The following is a 22,098-nucleotide window of genomic DNA, read 5'->3' as shown; positions in this document are numbered from 1 at the left end:
AGGATGATGATACTCAAGAAGTGATCAAGGAAAGGAATAAAAGGGAAGAGGATGAGCTTATATGCAGATGCCACATTCTTAATGCTCTATTGGATCGTCTTATTTTTCTCTACACAAATAATACATCGACAAAGGAGATTTGAGAAGCTCTTGAGAAGAAGTACAAAACTGAAGAAGAAGGTACCAAGAAATTCCTCATAACTCCATACATGGAATTTGAATTCTTTGATGGTAAACCCTTACTCCCCTAAGTACTTAAGCTTTAAGTGATTGTGAATAAGTTATCTACTATTAAGATAATATTTTTTGGAACCCTTCATTAATGGAGGGATTATTGCTAAGTTACCTCTTTCTTGGAGAAGCTATAGAAAGAAGATCCTCCATAAGAATGAAGAGATGTACGTCTTTGGAAGAGATCTTGAAGCACCTAAGGATTCAAGAGGAGTCTCGTTCTAGAGACAAGTGCATGGAAGAGTCTAATGTTGGGACATCCAAGGCTAATGCCATAGATAAATCCTCTCAATCCAAAGGGAAGACTCACAAGAAACCCCAATTAAAGAAGGATACTTACCTAGACCCTAAGAATAATGAAGGGCAATTCAAGGGTGTGTGTGGCCCTTGATTTGTTTGTGGCAAGAATGGCAAGATGGATAGGGAGTGCAAGTATCAAAGGTCTCACAACCATGGATCCAAGGTCAACACAACTAAAGAGGAGTTGGTTGCTACCTTGAGTGGGGTGAATTCCATCCAAGGGAAAGTACAAGGATGGTGGTATGATACTTGTGCCACTATTCATGTATTTTATGATAGAGAGGTCTTCAAAAGCTTTGAAGAATCAAAATATGGCCATGATATTCAAATGGGTAATGAGCATAGATCTAAGGTGTTGGGCAAGGGGAATGTTGATATTTACTTCACATCTAGAAAGAAAGTTCGATTGGCCAATGTCTTGTATGTTCCAGATATGAGTAGGAATCTTGTGAGTGGGAATTGTTGAGCAAACAAGGCATCAAAGCGGTGTTTGAGTCCAGCAAGCTAAATCTATGCAAGGGGAACTACTTTGTGGGGGAATAATAAAATTGTGTACCAAAAACAATTATTTTGATAATAATGCATGATCTTCTTCCTCTTATATGCTCTGCTTTGATTCTAATACTTTGTGGCAGAATAGAGTTGCTCATATAGGCTATAGTACAATTAAAAGAGTTATCAAATGTGGTTGTATTGTATGCAATGATGTTAAGCATGATAAATGTGAATTATGTGTTAAATCTAAGATGGTAAAGAAATATTTTCCAAGTGTTGAAAGGAAAACAAATTTGTTAGATTTGATACATAGTGATTTATGTGAATTGAATAAAATGATTACCAGAGGTGGACATAGGTATTTTATTACCTTTATTGATGATTGTTATAGATTCACATATGTGAACTTGCTTAAGAATAAGGATGAGGCCTTTAGCATGTTTAAAATCTATAAAGCCAAAGTTGAAAATCAATTGGAAAAGAAAATTAAAGTGATTAGAAGTGATAGGGGCGATGAATATTTTTCCAATGAATTCAATGTGTTTTGTGAGATGCATGGTATAATAAATGAATGTAAATCCCCGTATACACCCCAAAAAAATGGTATAGCGGAAATAAATAATAAAACATATGTTGAAATGATAAATGCTATGCTATTACATGCAAATTTGAGTTTTGTGTTATATGGAGAAGCCTTGCTTACCGCTTGCCATATTCTAAACAACATTCCTCTAAAGAAGAATCAAATTTCACCATATGAGATATGGAAAGGAAAGAGGCCCAACCTAGGATATCTAAATGTGTGGGGGTGCCTTGCTTATTGCAAGAGCATGGAGCCTAAAAGGACCAAGTTTGGTCCAAGGGCCATCAAATGTGTCTTTGTAGGCTATGCGTCAGCTAGAAAGGCCTATAGGCTATTAGAATTGTAGTCTAATATGATAATTGAATCAAGAAAAGTTGAGTTCTTTGAGAATTTTTGTATAGTGACAATAAGCCTCAAGAACTGATATCATTAGAAGGACACAAAATGAGTTACCTTCAAGGGTTGTAGAGGAACATATATTGCCTAGAAGAAGTCAAAGGATTAAAGATGGTGGATCACAAAATAAAACCTCTCAATTGGATACTTTTAGAGAGAAACCAAAAGGGAGACACTTGGAAGTATCCTATGGTACTTCAAGTGGAGGATGATCCTAAAAATTTCCAAGAAGCTATGTCCTCAAGGGACTCTAACTTTTGGAAAAAGACAATAAATGATGAGATACATTTAATTATGTCTAACCATACTTGAGAGATAGTTGATCTACCATAATACTCAAATCCAATAGGTTGCAAGTGGGTATTTTGAAGAACATACAACACTAATCGGACCACTCAAGCCTATAAGGCAAGATTGGTGACCAAAGGTGTAACTGCCTGGATAACCAAGACCATTACACTGTGTGTTTAAAAATAGTTCTTAACCTGCTAAGCAAGTTGTTTGAACTTAAATGTGTATTTAAAGACTAAGTCAAGGTTAAGTAATAAAATATTTGGTCAACAAAATGATTATTTTTCATTAAATTATTAAGTTCGTACACGGGATCCCAAAAATCAGTTTACAGATTGGTAAAAGATAAACAGATACAATTTAGCCGTCCTAAGCAGCAAAAACAAGGTTTAACCCTACTTCCTCCCAAGCTACCCTAATTGTGGCGATCGAGCAGGCTACATATGTACACACTGCCCCTGAAGCTCTCCAACTCATGGCTGGTCCAACAATCAACTCCTTTACCTGCACCACGTAGCACCCACGAGCCAAGGCCCAGCAAGAAAACTTAAAACAACATGCACAACTAAGCAACAAAATAAAGACAACAAATGTAAATCACCGGATTCAACTGTCAACAGATTATAAGCAACAATCCCAATAAAAGAGCAACAATATTATTTAATCAACCTTGACCCAACCAGTCTAATTATTCAACAAAGTACAAGCATTAAGCTAAACAACGGCTAACATATATTCTAAAGCATACAACTCAATCAGTAATACTAATATTCAAGGTCAGCACCCTTAGACCGAGCCCTCTGTTTACTCAGCTGACCCTGGCTCGCTTAGGTTGAGTCCTCTGATTACTTAGCTAACCTCGACTCACATTGGCCGAGTTGCGTCCAATACGCTTATCATCAGCCCCCGCACCCTTAGGCCGTACTTTCTTATCCCACATAATAGATATAGATCTTACAGAATGCATATATTCAAATATAGGGAATATCAGTCCCAACGACAACTACATGGGTGCAGTTTATTTGTGGCTTTTGACTAAATTCCTTCATACTTGATCCCATCACTTCCTATAACGTGACCTTGATTACATTTGGAAGAATCAAAGCTTACACTTTCTGGAGCCTTACCTGAAACTCTGCTTTATTAGTCTTGGCATTATCAACATAGCAGTCGTTTACGTTCTGCTTCCAATTGGGAGTAGACCAACACATTCCTAACCAATCTGGATATGACTCATCCATGTCACTTCTATACTTTCTGTTTGTCGAACCCACCTGTGTTGTTGAAGCATTGGTCAGTCAGAACCTTCACTAATAACCCATCACATCCCACTTGGTGCAAGAAGTAATTTCAACAATGTCTCTTTCCTTGATCCTCAGCTGGTAATAACAAGATCGAAGATCAATTCCTGAGAACATTGTCCTATCTTGCAACTGGGCAATTGAGCCCTTCATTCTCTACAGGCGATGTCAACGTGTCCCACGATACGATGCTCCGTTTGATCCATCCTTAAATCAAATACTTTCTTCAACTGAACCATTAATTCTTTCTGCTAGGCTAATGTCATTCTTCACAATGTCCTTGATACAGAGTCTATGCATACCCAAAGCCCGTAGTGCACCCAACATTTCTTTGTGCACCCATCTGAAACCTTACTGGCTACTCTATTTTCTATTTAGTCTAACTGATATATTCCAGGTGTTATCTACCCCAACGTCCAAGCATCTCGTAGATGCAACCAGGTCCTTCCCTTCTAAATTTAGACATTATTACCATCTCTTGTAATCCATGGTTGCCCCTTATTTAACAGATTAGCTCCTACTCAGGCTCATATTAAAACTCTTATATAATGACCTCATCCACCTTTACTATAAACCTTTTATCACTTGTATTCCAATTCTTCTCTTGAAAGTTACCAATTCTTTCTTAACAGGCACTAATATCTCGGGCCCCGTTGTATAATAACCTTGAGGCATGTACTTCATATCTGAATCTTTTCTAGAAGATACACTACACCGAATTCTTCCAGCTCATTATATAACAAAGAATGAGGACTAACTAGTCAACCGGTCACCTCCGAGGGACTAGCCTCTTACTTTGACTGTAATAGGATAGACCAGTCCTCCCTTCTCCAATCTCAGGCAATCTGCCTTAATGTGCTTAACTATTCCATGTAGAAAACATGATTTCACTTAGCGTCCTCCCAGATAGCGTCTCCCACATCTGGCGCACACTAAATAACTTTACCAGGCCTCATCACCGCCCTGGCTCCTAACCTGTAAACTATAACCCTTTCTGTCAAAACTAGGAGTAGTATAACTATCGGGGACCCTTCTTTTCTGGTTACTGGGCATCTGTCCTTACTTAATCCTGCGAATGGGAATACCATTACATGTTCTTCTTGCCCTACGACATTCGCACTCCATATCTCATCTCTTATGTCTTTAATAACAAGACCCTCCCTACTGCCCGAGCATAGGTGAAAATCTCATACACTGGAGCGACCCTGGCGCTCTGGGCCATCCCAGAGTTCAGTCTTTAAATAAACCTTTCTTTCTAGGCAACATCCGTTGGTACCAAACCTCCAAGCAGATTGACCAACCCATCAAATTCATCAACATACTCCGTCATTGTTTTACCATTCTGGATTGAGTTCATAAACTCATTAGTCTTCGTAGTTCAAACTGCATCACAATAGTTTCTTTTATCAAATCATTGTCTGGATTCCTCCCAACCCATCATGACAACATTCCAAGTCTAGGGTACTATTATTCCCCACCACATCCGGGCACCCCCTGCCGCATGCGCATGGCGCAACTACTCTATCATGGCCATCCATTCTCATATCATCAAGGACGAAGTTAATCACACCCATAATCAATTCCTGAGCAGACCCAAACCTTCCTAAAAAACTAGAGGATAATGCTTCTAAAGCCTTCCATTCGGTAACTCATATCTATTTCCATCCTCAGGTTGAACCAACATTGGTGCCCTTACTGTCAAGATATACGAAGTAGTTTTTCCCCAACGTAACCCGTAGTCTCAACCATCTAATCTTGCATACCAGCAAAAATCTGCTACAAATTCCAGGGGCAGATGGAGGGTTCCGACCCTAACTATCAACTGCAACCCTCATTCTAACAATAATAGGTCCAATTATCCATCTTGAGTTCATACATTCTAAATTAGTCTGCAATCTCCGACTAAACCCCTCAGCCCTAATTGTTCATATCCAGAATCTTCCCACGGGCAGGTCTAAGCAATCACAATAATCACACACACAATAAGCATATCAAAGCACCAATCGACATTACTCATGCATTAATTATCAAATCCCATTACTACCAAATATATTCATACACATCACGTTTACTATACTAACATGCAGATAAGACACATAGGTTCAATTTAAACAATTAACCACACATTCATGTCATTAAGTACCTAACCGTGAGTCGAGCTTATCTTTAGCAGCGAGTGTACACGCCCAGCTAGTCTTCAGGAACCTTTTAAACCTAGACCACTCTGATACCAAGTTGTAACGCCCTGGATAACCAAGACAGTTACACTATGTGTTTAAAAATAGTGCTTAACTTGCTAAGCAAGTCATTTGAACTTAAATGTGTATTTAAAGACTAAGTCAAGGTCAAGTAATAAAAGATTTGGTCAACATGATGATTCTTTTTCATTAAATTATTAAGTTTGTACACGGGATCCCAAAAATTAGTTTACAAATTGGTAAAAGATAAACAAATACAATTTAGTCATCCTAAGTGACAAAAACAGGGTTTAACCCTAGATCCTCCCAAGCTACCCCGACCGTGGTGATCGAGCAGGCTGCATATGTACACATCGCCCCTGAAGCTCTCAAACTCATGGCTGGTCCAACAATCAACTATCTTACATGTACCACGTAGCACTCGTGAGCCAAGGCCCAACAAGAAAACTTAAAACAACATGCAAAACTAGGCAACAATATTAAGACAACAAATGTAAATCACCAGATTCAACTGTCAACAGATTATCGGCAACAATCCCAATAAAATAGCAATAGTAGTATTTAATCAACCATGACCCAACCAGTCCAATTATTCAACAAAGTACAAGCATTAAGCTAACAACGACTAACATCTATTCTCAAGTATACATCTCAATTATAATACAAATATTCAGGGTCGGGGCCCTTAGGTCGAGCCCTCTGTTTACTCAGCTGACCTCGACTCACTTAGGCCGAGTCCTCTGATTACTTAGCTGACCCTGACTCAAATTTTCCAAGCTGCGTCCAATGTGCTTATCATCAGCCCCGACACCTTTAGGTCATACTTTCTTATCCCACATAACAGATATAGATCTTACAAAATGCATATATTCAAATATAGGGAATCTCAGTCCCAACAGAAACCACATGGGTGCAATTTTCTTACCTCCCGAGTAGCAAGCGTATAATGGCCCCGAGCACGATCCTTAATTCCTGAGCCCTTGCGGTAAAACCTAGTCACACTATGATAATGGATAACCATAAAATTCTAAATCATTTAAATTTTTGGATTCAAATACTAGCCTCCAGGACCTCATTTATACTAAACTGGGTAGTAGAAATCATCCCGAACACTTAAGTTTGACTCCCCAAGCCTCCCCAAGCTTAAAAAATAGCCCTAGACAAAAACTACCTAGGCGGGCCGCGACCTGGCCCTAAGGGTCACGACGTGCCCTACAATCACCAACCCTCCCAGGGCTATCTGGGGCACGCAGACCGCAGCACCCATGAATTGGATCGCAGCGCGGCCTTGTGAACCCAAATCATAACCAAACTTGAAAATCAAGCGTAGAATCCACAATAACACAACATAATTATCATAATTACCCTATGAACTAATCCACATCCTCAACAAAACTCAATCTCAGACCCAAAGTTAGAACTTAACAATAGCTAAACAAAACTTAGAATTCAGTCAAGAACAGAGAGATTCACTTACCCGTACTGCAGATTAAGCCCCTGAGTTAAACCTTCAGTGATCCTAGCTTCAATTGCTCAGTTCCAAAGCTTCCCATCTTAAAATTCCCTTAGGTTTCCAGTTCCTTCTCCCCAAAATTTCATAAAGAAACCCCAAGTCTCCCATATAAGGGAATAGAATGTGTTAGAGAGAGAGAGAGAGAGAGAGAGAGAGAGAGAGAGAGAGAGAGAGAGAGAGAAGGTTTTGAGTGAAGCTTATCTAGTTTGTCTAAAGTTTCTACACAGTTCAAGATGGCTGTGTCTAACCTTATGGTAAAAAGACCACAATGCCCCCCAAGGCATACCCTTACCCTTAAATAACCCCATGGGCAATATTGTCATTAGCCTCAACTTCCACTAATCCTCATTTTGTCCTATAAATTCCCAATTATTCCTGTCATGCCCAACTAACTACCAAACTCTTACTCATTCCTCGATAAATCCCAAATATACATTACACTTCTCAAAATACCCCTAGGCTTGACCCGAGCTGGGTATTGGCCCCCGTTGCGACTATTCCGCCAACTCGCTCACTAGGATCGCCTCGAGCCGTATATTACAAATATATCCACCTAAGAATGTGGTCTCAATCATTTAACACATATAATCACATTTATGCCCGCTACTGGCCAATATTACAAATATGCCCTTATAAACGATAGCGGGCCCACATGCATATTTAATACTCATAAACATGCATATAATCATACTCATATTATCATATATATCATGCATGCCACATAGTCATGCATTTAATCAGTTAATCAGACATATATCCAATTATGCTCTCCTGACACGCTAATCAAGGCACTAGCCCCTAATAGTATTTTTGGGATGTTACAAAAGTTTTAGACAAAAGGATGGCATAGATTATTTCGATACCTATGCACCAGTAGCAAGGACAACATCTATGAGATTTTTGTTTGCCTTATCATCAATACAAACCTATATGTTCATCAAATGGATGTCAAAATGACATTCCTAAATGGTAACCTTGATGAAGAGGTGTACATGGAACAACTAGAAGGGTTAGTTCTAAGGGGAAAAGAACATAAGGTATCTTATTAAATCATTATATGGTTTAAAACAAGTACCAAAATAATGGCATGAGAATTTTGATGAAGTCATTGTTTCAAATGGGTTTAGACACAATAGTGAGGAAGTGCTTATGCTCTAAGACTTGTGATGACTATGTCATCCTAGTGTGCCTACATGTGATGATATGTTGATATTAATGAATGACATGAAAGGCATGATATAAATGAAGAGGTTTCTATCATCTAACATCAAGATGAAGGACCTTGGGGATGTTGATACCATCCTAGGTATCAAAGTTATAAGGAATGTGAATGGATATGCCCTAGGTCAAGCTCATTATGTTGAGAAAATGCTTGACAATTTTTGTAATCTTAATATCAAAGTGGCAAAAACACCTTTCGATTCAAGTCTAAAGCTTGAAAAGAATGAAGGGAGAGCGCTGACTCAACTAGAGTGTGCAAGTGCAATTGGAAGTATGATGTATGTCGCACACTGTACTAGAGTGGATATTGCATTTACAGTTTGTAAATTAAGTAGGTTTACTAGCAATCCAAGTATTAAACATTGAAAGGTCGTGGAAAAGTATTTGGATACCTTTAAAGGACCAAAGAGTTATTCCTATAATATTCTAAGTTTCCTAAGATACTTGAAGGATATTCAAACGCAAGTTGGATATCCAATGTAGAAGATATTCTCTCCACAACCTGTTGGGTGTTCACCCTTGGTGGGGGTATCATTTCTTGGGGATCAAAGGAACAAACATGTATATGTCACTCAACCATGGAGTCTGAGTTTGTAGCTCTAGTGAAAACTGGCTAAGAGGTCGAGTGTCTAAGAGATCTCATGTTGGAGACACCAAAAACTATGGTTGATGTATCGACAATTTCGATACATTGTAATAATAAATCACTTTTATTAGACCTTACAACAAGATATATAATGGGAAGTCTAAGATATGACCATGTGAGGGAATTGATTGATAAGAGTATCATATCAATTTCATATGTCAAATCTTGTGAGAACTTAGAGGATCTTTTTACCAAACCTCATGGGAGAGATTTAGTGAGTTCTACAAATAGAGGGATATGACTTAAAACTCCTTGACCAATAGATTCCCCAATGATGGAAACCCAACTCAAAACTTTTATACATCAAGTGTAGAGTTCAATGGGTAAGAACAAGTCATTGATAAAGGAATAGTTTCAACATTAACAACTTAAAAGTTCCATCAAAAGTGAGTTAATGCTGGTTGCTACCGGGCATGAGGGTTAAGCCATAGGCTTTTAATGAAATTTAGTTGAAGAGTAACAAGCATCTCTAAAGGTAGCAAATATGTTGTAATAATTTCACCTATGTGAACCTAGAGGTGGAGCTGCCTCTCAAGAGAGTAGGAGTTTTCTCTCGAGATGGTTCATGAATGGATCAAGTACAAGGCCTGTGGATGCAAAAAATCCACCCGCAGGTCTCTGCCTCGTTGAGGAAAATGAAAATGGGCTCATGACACTCCTACTGCAACGCGGCACTACAAGAAAAAATGCTTTTAATAACACCGGAAATGTGTTATCAAAACATACCATAACACTTTTTGATGTGTTAAGACCGACTATGTTATCGTAGGTCAGGGTACTTTACATAACACTTTATCATTGTTATACAGATGTGTTATTATACTGTCAACGATAACACACTTTCTGTGTTATTTTAATATATAGATAAGTGTTTAATTATGTTATTTATAGTCGATTATATAACACATTTCAATACTTATAAATTTGTGTTATACTACACTTTAGTATAACACATTTTTTGTGTTATACTATAGTTTAGTATAACACAGTTTTTGTGTTATACTACACTTTAGTATAACACATTATTTGTGTTATATAATGAAGTTTGCATAACACAATTCTTTGCATAAAAAGTGTTATTGTAATAGATATTATAACATAATTTTCGTATTATTGTTATAATTAGATATGTTTAAATTCTCATTATATATTTTATTTATATAACACTAATTTATTCTATTATATTTTAATTTTATTTATATAATTAAAATTAGCTTTCTAATATATACTAGTATCATCAAATGAACTTGATTTTCAAATAACAAAAAGTAAGAACATTCAACATTGTATTAACAATCCACAAATTAGTTTAAAACATTCAAGACTGTCATCAACAACAAAATGTTCTTTAAATATTCAACATAGTTAAAAGTTACTACTTTCAACACAAAGAAATAAATAAAGTTACTACTTTCAAGGAGTCTTAAGTATCCTTTTCTACTTCGCTTGTCACATCTGCAAAATAAACAAAGAAATATTTTATGGTTATTATCTAGCATCACAAATTACTTCAAGAAAAATGCTATGGAAATTATATCCAAGAAAGGACACCACATACAAAATAATGAATTCACAACTACACCAAAGCAAACAAAAACCATTCTACTTCGAAACTACTCGGAAATGAGCCTTTTACTTAAGAGTGTCAAAAACCATAATTTCCAAGTCTCCACATAAGATATAAAGGAAATACTAGCAATTTTTTCTTTCTTGGTTTCATCAGGTTATGATAGGTGGGCAAAAGAAACAATTAACTGAAGTCGCACATAATAGATTAGCATTTGCTAGTTTGGTAAAGTTGAGTTCTTTTCACCATTGTCAAATCTACCAATAAAGTTAAGATCAAAAGATTTATACAATTCTAACTAACATAGCTAAAAGTCAATAGTTCTATTGTTACTGTCACAGTATATTCATTAGCAAAGCAACCATAAGTTCTGATGAATGTTAATTAAGAAGTTCAAAAGCACCATCACGAACTTCATCATATGCCATACAACCTTTAATGCATATAAAACTCCAAAAGAAAACAAAGTAGAAACTGGAGAAAAACAGTTCCTCTACTTTCACATCTCTTAAATTTCTTTCACTGTATTGATAAGTATATATAATGTTGAAAGAGGACCAAAATCTACGCCCTCCTAAACAATCATTGAACTTGAAAAGTTTGTTCATGATATATAGAAAAGTCACATCCTCACATTTATTATTAATTGAGTTTCTTCTTTAATTACATAGAAAGTTTGCTATGTTAGTACATAAAATAGTTCCACCTTCAACAGGGATAAGTATTAAAACAAGATTGAAAAAAAAAACTATCTAGTATCTAGGGGCTAATTTTAAAAAAAAAGAAAAGAAAAGTAAACTTAACTGCTATTGAACTTCTGTTCCAAAAACCATCTCGACTAACATGACAGCAACCTGAAATGACAACTAGCATAAACCACCCGCAGGAAGAGAAGAGTGAATTCTAGAGAACTTTTTATTTTTATCAGAACTATGGTAATAGCATTTCTTCTCCAACTTGTCTACTCTTTTAGTCTCTTTTAACTTCTTAAGGAAAACTCAAACTGAGAACTTTTCTCAATGAGAAATTAAATAAAACAAGGTTTATAGGCATATCAAGTTAACTTATCCTCAGCACAACTCTGTTGGAATTGAACCCTCAACTCTGAGTTATTACTTACTAGACTTTCTTTATCAATAACTCAAGGATTCCACTAGAGTTTATTATAATTTCCTCTTGCTTACTCATTTATTGATTTATTTTAAGGGTTCCTTAGGAAGCTGTTGCCTATTATGATAAATATTAAAAGCCAGTAGCAAGAAGAAGAGAAATTGCAGGATCAGAATCTTCTATCGACCCTAATTTTTTTTATGTTTTCTCCTTAAGGAATCAACTTTTCAGATGATGCCAATACCTCATAAAGCTTAAACTAGTGCTTAATATATGAAGATATGATCTTTCTCCTCTATGATCATCGCTCTCAGGCTCAGCTGTGCCAGAAACAACTTCTGTTTCTTTAAAATACAAAAATGACCATTATATATATGAAATTGCATAGCTAACTATAGCATTATATATATTATATGATAGGGAGCATATGAGTTAATGCAGAATTAAAAGAAGTCAAAGAATTAGAAGAGAGGAGGAAGACACTTGATGCTCTGGCAAAAACAACAATTAGTTACTCCTATTGCCACTGCTAATAAACTTATGTGTGAGATATGAATATGAGAGAAGGCATAGCTCCATACCTAGGGAATCTGTAGAGTGCCAGAGGTGTTGTTGCCGGAAGTCTTAACTTTAAAGTGAATAACAAGATTACTGCAGTAGATTGTTGCTGCAGAGTTTTATATGTTTTTTTCTTTCTGATTCTTTGATCCCTGAAAGTTTAAGATCCTCAACTCAGTTGATTAGTAAGAATGACCATAACCAATTAACCAACCAAATCAGAATGCATATGAGACAAAAAAGCACAGAAGAAAATCTTACTATCAATCAATATCAGCTTTACCATTCTTAGTAATAGAATAGGAAACCGACCTATCATGTTTTGACCCAATAAAGCTCCATGACTTAATCGATTTTTAATAAACACATCTTCTCACCAATTTCCAAAAATAAACTACCACTAACTATTATTAATTTACTTATGCCAAATACATAAACCATCAAAAGGAGCATGTTCACAAACCAGTACAGTTAACAAATTCTTTAGGGAAAATAAAATAAAATTGAGAAGATAACATCTTGAATACATCTTTTCTCCTACATTGTTTCACTTTCAAAAAAGAGAAATCAAGTTAAAGTGTATCCAATTAATATGGACTTGAGTACAAGTGAATCAACATATTTGCCTTAGTCATAGGTGTATATGTAGAGACCAAATAAACAATAATCGTATTAATTCAAGCAAAAAAAGTAACATAAAAAGTTTAAAATAAAATAAATCTCATATTAGTTCTAATTAATCCATAAAATCTGACATTTGATGTATTCAATTCCACATCTTTAATAACGTAGTAGAGCGCATAAGATTACTTTTATTACTATATCACAATGAAAACATATTAGTTCATAGTCACTGAAAAAATATATAAGAATCAATAAATACATATATCTAAAATATAATATCCAAAGAGATATTAATGCAACAAATTATTTTGAGATGAAAAATAATATACCATAAAAACTCAATGGGTAGGACATTCAAAAATCTTTAGGTACAAGAAAACTCGATAAATAATTAACACAGAAAAAAAGACCTTACCTTCAGCACATAGTGAGAAATTTCCTTCATTGTCTTATAGTCACCTTTAGACATATAACTTGCAGTCAAAGCCTACAAGTAAACAACTCATAAATCAACAGAGACAAATCATGTGCAGATGCTGACTATGCAGAGAGAAATTTCAACAGATTTAAAACTAAAGTATCCCTCTATTATTGACTAGTATGAGCAAAAAAAAAAAAACAATAATAATAAGCAGAACTTTGCCAAAACTAGTGGTCCAAAACTTGGGCAACTTTAGTAGGATCAAAACATTATAGCAAGAAATATAAGTCAAAGAAAGAGATAATACCTGTGCAGATGCACCCAGGGCATCAACCAGAAGCGAAACAACCAACCATACTTGTATGCATATCTGATGAGCAGCCATTGATGTCCCCAAAGTCATGGTTGTTAGAACAGCAAGAGTTCTTCCAAGAAGAAAACCACCTATAACATCCCAAAATATATGAAAGAATCAAATAAAAATATAACACCTTAGTTATAACAGGCAAAGAAAAAGGTCAACATGTCTAAAATAGAGAAACAGGTAATATTTTTGCTAAAGAAAAGTAAACTAAAAAACAGAACATACTATATATCAACTGACTGGTTATGCTTCAGTAAAATTGTAAGACAAGAAAGCATCTTCATAAAAAAGAGGGAAGTTCAATAACATAAGTATTATTTTTATTTTTTAATATTTTAAGAAAAAAATGAAAAACAAAACCAAATTTACCAGATTTTATGTATCCTCCAAATTGTAATGATCCCATCTTTGGAGGCAGTAGTATTGCTCTCTTATTTAGAAACCATAGCATTAAGAAGGTGACAACATATCTGAAATATAAACATTCGAGCAAGATTGTCAAGGGATTATCACAACAAAAACTAAAGAAAATTTGCAATGCTAGTCAAAGAACACGTACTGAGACACAACTGTGGAAATTGCTGCACCAGTTGCACCCATTTGGAAAGAATACATAAGTATGGGAAACAAAATCACAGCTAAAAGATTCCCAATACCTGCATACACAACACCACATGAACTGACATGAAGAGTGGTTCGACTTTGAAGAAATTGAAAAGAATGTAAGGACACCAAATTGAAGACATAATAGTGACATATCTCACTTGCAAGTAATTACAATAAAACTTGCCTAGACATAAAACAGGAGTTTTTGTATCCTTAAACCCACGGAAAACTCCTTGAAGAGCCAAAGACACTACAACAGCAGGAGCACCGAGAGCCCTTAGTGAAAGAAAACGCTGAGCAGGAGCCCGCATGGGTGAATCCTATTAAGAAACTGATTTTTAGAACTACAACTATTCTTAAATTGAGATTTATATACTTGAAAAAAGAAAACTAAAAAATGCCTAAAAGGCCTCCAAAAAGCAAGCAAAACTATCCCCGCCGTTACAAGAATGACATTACCCAATTAAACAAAATACAAGTATATTACGGCAACCAAAAGTATATGGAGTACCTAATAATACTAACAAATATGCATTTATGCGTATATCTTCATGCAGAGATAAAAGAAACCAGATTATTAGCCGATATGCCAAGTATGTTGAGTGTTTAGGGCCTTACTGATGATATTCCCATGATATTTAGAAACAAGCCAGATCCCAAAGACAAGGCTAAATCCTCAAAAGTACCAATCATAACAGCTAGCAGTAAAGCTATGGACACGGATGGTAATTGTTTTCTTTCTGCTATTACATCAAAAGGTCTACTACCATTGCTAACCAGGCCAGAAAAAGTCTATTGATAGCAACAAGAAAATATGACTAAGGTACTTTTAGATTAAACATTTTCAAATATGTTAAAAACTTTAAAAACATAAATATAAATAGGAATACAATACATCATAAACATAAAGAATAAATAAATAACTGAGATTTTATTATTGAAAGAAGCCTTTTAGAAATGTGTACATACATATAACTACATAACATAATTTGGAAGCAAATGGATTCTATCTTACTACAGCAAAGAGGCGCTTTATTGAATATGAAATTATGATCATAATGACAACCCATCACATAAAATTGTGATTTTAGATCATAAAAAATAATAATGTTAGCTACACATGTGTATGAAAACTGGAAAAATGAGGATTAATACATAAAAAAAACAATAATGCGAGTACAAGCACTAACGAAATGACGTGCATAATCATATGTATGAAAACTGGAAAAATCAGGATTAATACATAAATTACATGTTCAAAAATTCATATAGTCCAAACACTTAAAATGAAGAAAGTAATATAGAGTCAAATTACCAAACAACATTATATTTAATCAAACTACTACTTAAACCAACAGCATTCAAATAGAAGATGTTGAGTGGAAAATAATAACACTTTATTAATATTGAAGGGCAACACAAGATGTTTAGGTTAGAGCACTCATGACAAAAGAACTCTTTAAGGCACTTTTTGTAATGACCCAACTACTCTAGACTTTTGGACCATTAACGAAAACTAAACATACTAATCCTTAATAAAACTTACATTGTGAAAATATCATAACTTTATTAGGAAACTTGTAAAAATAAGAGTTGCTTACATAAATTGTCAAGTAGGATATGGGATCCCATTGTCTTTAAAAACAAAACATAATTTAAAAGAAAAGGAGTTACATAACAAGTGCGAAAAATACATGTAAAACCATAAAAACAAGACTACATCCTCGAAAATCGAACTCTCGACTCCTTGAATCCATTCATCACCGATACACATCCCCCAAGCATCCACGAACCTTAACGCCACTATAGCTATTTTCCTGCACATATAAACAAAAAGGAATGAGCCTAATGCCCAGCAAGGAAAATCTACCACATAGTTCATATACATAAATTTCATAAGAAACATAAAAAAACATAACATAACATACATTACACTTATATCATACACATACTATAATGGCCATTATTACTTGGGGTCCCATAGACTAAACAAGTCATATGCCCATGAGATTAGTGGGGTCCTACTAGCTAAGCAGGTTATATGCCCATAATCTATTTGGGGTCTTGTTAGTCATATGGGTCATATGCCCAATCCTACAAACATACATATCATAACACTTATCATAACATAAGATAACATATAAAACATATAACATATGAATTTCTATCCTATTTTCCTTACCAAAATTACCGGGATAAGAGGACAGAGGTGGGACTTTGGAACACTCCTAAGAACCATTTGAAAAAGAGTGAGTATAGAGAAGAAGAGAATTAAAAGGAATGGAAGGACTAAACCATTGAGAAAATACTTACCAAAAACTTATGTGTGAATTCTTAGATTTCCTAACCAAAATAAGAATAAGGTTAGAATAAGTAGAAGACTATGAGAACTTTTAAAGAAAACGTACAGAAACGAACTAGAGTTTGGGTTACCTTGAAGACTTGTAAGACCAATCTAAACCTTGAACCGAAATACTATAAATCCTTACTTTCCCAAGTGTTTGATAAGCTTATGATGATCAAGCTTATGATTTCCCACCCAAGTGTTTACACTCTCACACTCACCTAGCATCTTGCAGCCTCTGAACTTAGAGCAAAAGATGAATAATGGATGGGTACTAGGTCCTATTTATAGAGTTTAGGAATGAAAGGATCTTAATTTAACTTGAATAAAAATAATGGCTTTTTAGGTGAAAATAATTTGAATAATCGTTCAGCAGAGGCTGAAGACTCGTTCAAAAAGGTGCTGGACTTATCAAAAGGTTGAATGGTTGAATGGAAAACGAATTCAAAAGCATTCAAAATATGCTGAAGGAGGCGATATATCGCCCCCTGTAGGCGATATATCGCCTGGGCCAGTATGCCCGAGGCAGTCGTGCATCGTTTCGTGTTTTCCGTATCTACGTGCTGCGATATATCGCCCCCTATAGCTGCGATATATCGACATTCGCTGATTATTTAAACACGAAATTACACATTTTTAGCTTAATTCAAATTGAGTAAACAACCTTGACTAAGCCTTTAAACGTATTCAAAGCTGCTGACTGACCTTAGAGCATTCAAACTTTACCCTTATTAAATTTAATCCTCAAAATACTTAATCCTTAATCACCCATACATAACATGTGCTTAAAATCCTATTGGTTCTTATCTAAACCTTATAGTATAATAAATATTAACCTTAATATCAGCCATATTAATCAAACCTTAGGTTAACATTAATATTCTTAAACTATAGGTTAAACTTAGAAAATCTACAAGTACTACTATGAGTGTCCAAATAATTCCCGGTCTGAACCAAAAGTCCACAGTCAAAAAAAGATAATACCATAGTTACTATAATACTACTATCTAACTAGCTAAGTAAAGTTCTTGGACTCTACACTTTTACAACTGACACACCTGCTATTTTCCAATTGCCCTCTAAGCACACACCACTCTTCTATTAGGCTACAATGAAGAAATCTAAAACTTTCTAGAATTTTCCAAGTCATTAACTAGTTTCTACTATTCTCTAAATAATTCTATAATAATCTATATCATAGTGTAATTAATTCTAGGTTTCTCCTAGAACATTCTAGAATACTTTTAACAGAAGAACATCATAATAAGTGAAGCACGTTTGCATATGAGAACATCCAAACAATTTTAGAAAGGGGACCAAAAACACATTCGAAGCTTTAGTTTATTTCTTGCAATTAAGGAAAGAAATTTAAATAGCCAAAAAAAGAAAGAAAAAAAGAAAATCCAGGAAAGAATAAAGAAAATGATTAAAAGGGGTGTGAATTATTTGTAAAACGATAGAATAAAAAAAATCAGATTGTCTCTCAATAAAATTGTTATCTTTCTCTCTAGTTCTTTGTCATTTCTGTCAATGTCTATTTCTCTCCCTAAATTATCCTCTTCTATTGCTCATTCTTTTTTCTTTCTTGGTTCTGCATCAGTAAGGAGGTTTAATTCCAATGTCAAATTCAATTAAAATGTTCAAAAAAACTGATCTATGGTTTATTACTTGATATTTTATATAGGAAATTCTAAAATGTGCTCATAGAATCAAGCATACAAAACAGAGAGCTTGTGCTAGTGACAGGAAAATAAAACGCAGCCAATTTATACAGAAAGAAAGCACTTTAAAAAAACAATCGACATGTCCTCCATAAGTAATCAAAAAACATTTTACAAGTCCTCCAAAGCAAACCACAGAGACATACCTACTAGCACGAACATAGATGACATACATTTTAAAAGAAATCATAAACAAAATCAAAATTTGGGGTGTGGGCAACACAGGGAAGGTCACTCTTCTAAAGTAACATATCAACGAAAAAAACAAAAACTTACCTTAATGATAATGCGGTAAGCTCTGATACATTCCACCAGAGTAAGAGCATTGCCAATGTACTCTAATAGTGAGAAATATATAGAAGAAATGGCTTACCTCACCAAGGTGATGAAAAATACCATAAAGTCCACCAAATATTGTACAGAATACCATATCTGTGTGTCCATGAAATATACCTGTAAAGTATAAATAAAATAATGTGTCAAGCATTTATGCTAGACCAGGTTGATCTATAAACTAAGCTTCTAACTTCTTCCCTAATTCTTTGTTCAAGATATTTTATAGTGTTCGTCATTAATAAATTTAAACTAAGATGGGATTGCATAACTAGTGCATATATTATCAAGAAGCGAGTATGACAAACAACACTCACAACTACTATAGGAGCCCATACTGCAATTATTGCACCAGCGTTATTCTGTACTGCAAGAGAAGCAATTTTTTTTGGGGGTTAGATTTAGTAGCTATACCAGGTTTCTGATTAAATTTTTTGGACAAACTATATACAAAGGAACAGAGAAAACATTTTGGGAAAAGCTCATGCCAGTCATAACTTTTCACACCAATTTTCATGATCTGCTTTGTTGGTCCTATGAGAGGCTTTATCTACATTATTCCACTGGCCGCAGTTAACAGCAAGTATGCTTTCATATTTATATTTAACTAGCATAAGAATCAGAAAGATTACAATGAACAGAAATGCTAAGAATTAATTAGCTCTGATTTTATATTTAACTAAATTCTGTTTCTTGTCAAGAAAGCGAAATAATAGCAAAAATATGAATTATAGTATATTTCTTAAACCTTCAAAGTAATGCTAGTTGCTAAATTCAACATCTAAGAAAAAACTTGGTGCAAGATTGATCTAGAACTTTTAAAAGAAGAAAAAATTCCTTTGTGATGAACTTACCTGTGTCCAAGCAAGTAGAGTGAATATTCTCGAATTCAAAGAAAAACAAGGAGATAACTCAAGTGATAGTGCAAATTGGGTGGCAGAAGTAGTCATAAGATTCTCTGCCATTCAAGAGCCACAAGTTCACAGTTAAAGTAACAGTTAACACCAACTAAAGTTTTACTTGTAGTCTTAAAAATACACATGGAAAAGTTTTTAAAACATGAAAACACATCTTAATTTCTTTAGTGTTAATTGAAGATATCGAGGACAAGGTGATTGTTCTTTCTTCTTCATCAAATTAATAAAAGAAACATAGGAATATGATAAGTACATGGCATATTCAAATTGCAAAGAATGATAACTGGAAAACACCATACCTTGTATGAGTTTTTCATCCGAACGTAGTACTGTATAATATATCTTACCATAACCCTTGTCACCCTTCAACTCTATCACTTTTGAATGCCTATAGTTTCTCCAACGAAAGCCATCACCACCTGCATTCAAACAATTTAACTTAAGCTATAATAATTCAGAAATAATCATATTAAGAAAGCATAGCAAAATCTTCCATAGATCAAGCAATAAGACTTTCCCAGTGAAATGAAAGTTTCTAAAGAGAGTTTTTTCAACTCTATTGAACAAAATTTTCAGCTTGTGACATAGAGTCCTGACCCTTTCCAGAGAGTTTAGCTGATGTAACAGTGAAAATAACCTCGAATCCATAACTTATAAAAAAATTACTGTATTCACTAAAAAAATAAATTCAAAATGGACTATAATGCTTCTTGCCAAATATTTGAAAATCCAGAAAGGAACTACAATCACATTAACTGATCTGAGGACATCTTTTCTAAAGGATTAGCTTCAATTAGTTGTTCTAAAGCCTAGATGAATACCTCAAAACCTGTAAGTTGAAATTTAATAGAAAATTATTTTGGTATGGAATCTAAGTCAACCTAAGAATACTTAAAAGAAAGAATAGAACAAAACCTTCTCTAAGGTTGCTAAGATGTTCCATGTTAAAGTATTGAGCAACTATAAAGTATGTTTGGATAAAGAGCACAAGGTGTAATATGTTTAGAATTTAGACAACCAAGTGTCATAGTTTATGTCCCTCACAATATGCCTACTACTTGGACGAATCCTTTAGTTGAAATCTCACTAAAATTCAAAGCTTACATAAGCTAATTTACTGACTTGTTGGTTTTATAATTATACAGCAGCCTACCTGTAACAAACCTCTCCTTCCTAAGCTACTCCAACATACACTTAATATTTTTTATTTAGTAAAATTATAACTTTATAAGCATCTTTCTCCCTTATTATATATTCAGAAAACTCTTCTCTAAGAGCAGCAGTAGGATAAGCAGAAAAAGTCCCTCTTATTTCTTATAAAAAATACCCAAATTTTACCTTAAGTCCCAAGAGAATTATGTTTGCATAATTAGAGATCTTCATGGCTCTTTCATGTTGAGCTTCTTCATCAAGATCATCTTCATCAATGCCTTCTGATTGCACTATAGAGTCAACTTCCTCAAAAGATTTCAGAGTTAAAAGCTGTCTTTCATAGTAGTCATTTTCTCCTATAATTTAAAGAAGAAACAAAAAAAAAAATATTTGTAAGAACATGTATATATAACAACATAAGAATAGCAAAGGAATCAAAAATGCATCGTTGGATTGCTTTGGTTGCAGAATCTTTGACACAAGTGAAGAATTCTCCCCCAGTTTCTCAACAGACAAACAATGCCTTAAACCACAAACAATACCTCTGTTTGTTTCCTAAGAAAATTAATAAAAAAACCAAAACAATAATCACTCATTTTGTGGTTCCAATAAACCAATCAATCCAGGTAAAATGATGTTTTCTCATTTTCTGATTACTCATTACATATATAACCCAAAACAACAAGAAAAAGAACATAAAAATATTGAGCGCATTTTCTCAGTAACCAAACATGGTTTTCTTTAATTGAAGTTGAAACTAACCTCCACTCAAGCCACTAGTTCGAGTAAGGCCAATATCGTAGGGACTGGACTCAACATCAAGACCAGAACGAACCTTGTCGGGGAGCCCAGATACGAATTCGGTCCTAAGCGAGTAAACAGAGCATCCTCGACTGAGTCAGCGATTCCGGCGACCGTTATCACTCGGTCTCCGACTTCGCTTCATCAAAGAGGTTGAAAAGTTGGTGAGAGGCTCCTTCCATTCGTTGAGACTCTTGAAGGAGGTTGTGTTGGAAAGAGGTGGTGGTGTTCAAGGTTCAGTCTTTACCAAATTCTTTCAACTAGGGTTTAAGAAAATTGATTAGAGACGGTAGGAGGAAAAAGAAAAAGAGGAAAGGAAAGTGTACTGCGTATAAGAGAGAAAAAGAATAAAACATAGTGTACTGCGTTTAAGAGGGAAAAAGAATAAAACACATTTCATTTACC

The 22,098-nt window shown here is 34.7% G+C and overlaps 1 protein-coding gene across 1 annotated transcript; it reads right to left on the bottom strand.

The window, feature by feature from the left end:
* Positions 1-13,516: 13,516 nt before the first annotated feature.
* On the bottom strand, positions 13,517-18,816 carry LOC133815363 (protein DETOXIFICATION 45, chloroplastic-like). Its single transcript, XM_062248214.1, has 6 exons — positions 18,767-18,816; positions 15,044-15,197; positions 14,610-14,745; positions 14,379-14,475; positions 14,189-14,289; positions 13,517-13,899 (listed from the first exon to the last, which is right to left on the bottom strand). Exons 1-6 carry the CDS (start codon positions 18,814-18,816, stop codon positions 13,607-13,609), a joined length of 831 nt encoding a protein of 276 aa, XP_062104198.1. The 3' UTR covers positions 13,517-13,606.
* Between the last annotated feature and the right edge of the window lie 3,282 nt (positions 18,817-22,098).

Source organism: Humulus lupulus, chromosome 2 (assembly GCF_963169125.1).
Source record: "Humulus lupulus chromosome 2, drHumLupu1.1, whole genome shotgun sequence".
NCBI classification, from domain to species: Eukaryota; Viridiplantae; Streptophyta; class Magnoliopsida; order Rosales; family Cannabaceae; genus Humulus; species Humulus lupulus.
The sequence above is the reverse complement of the archived record's forward strand: the minus strand, read 5'-3'. Positions and strand labels throughout refer to the sequence as shown.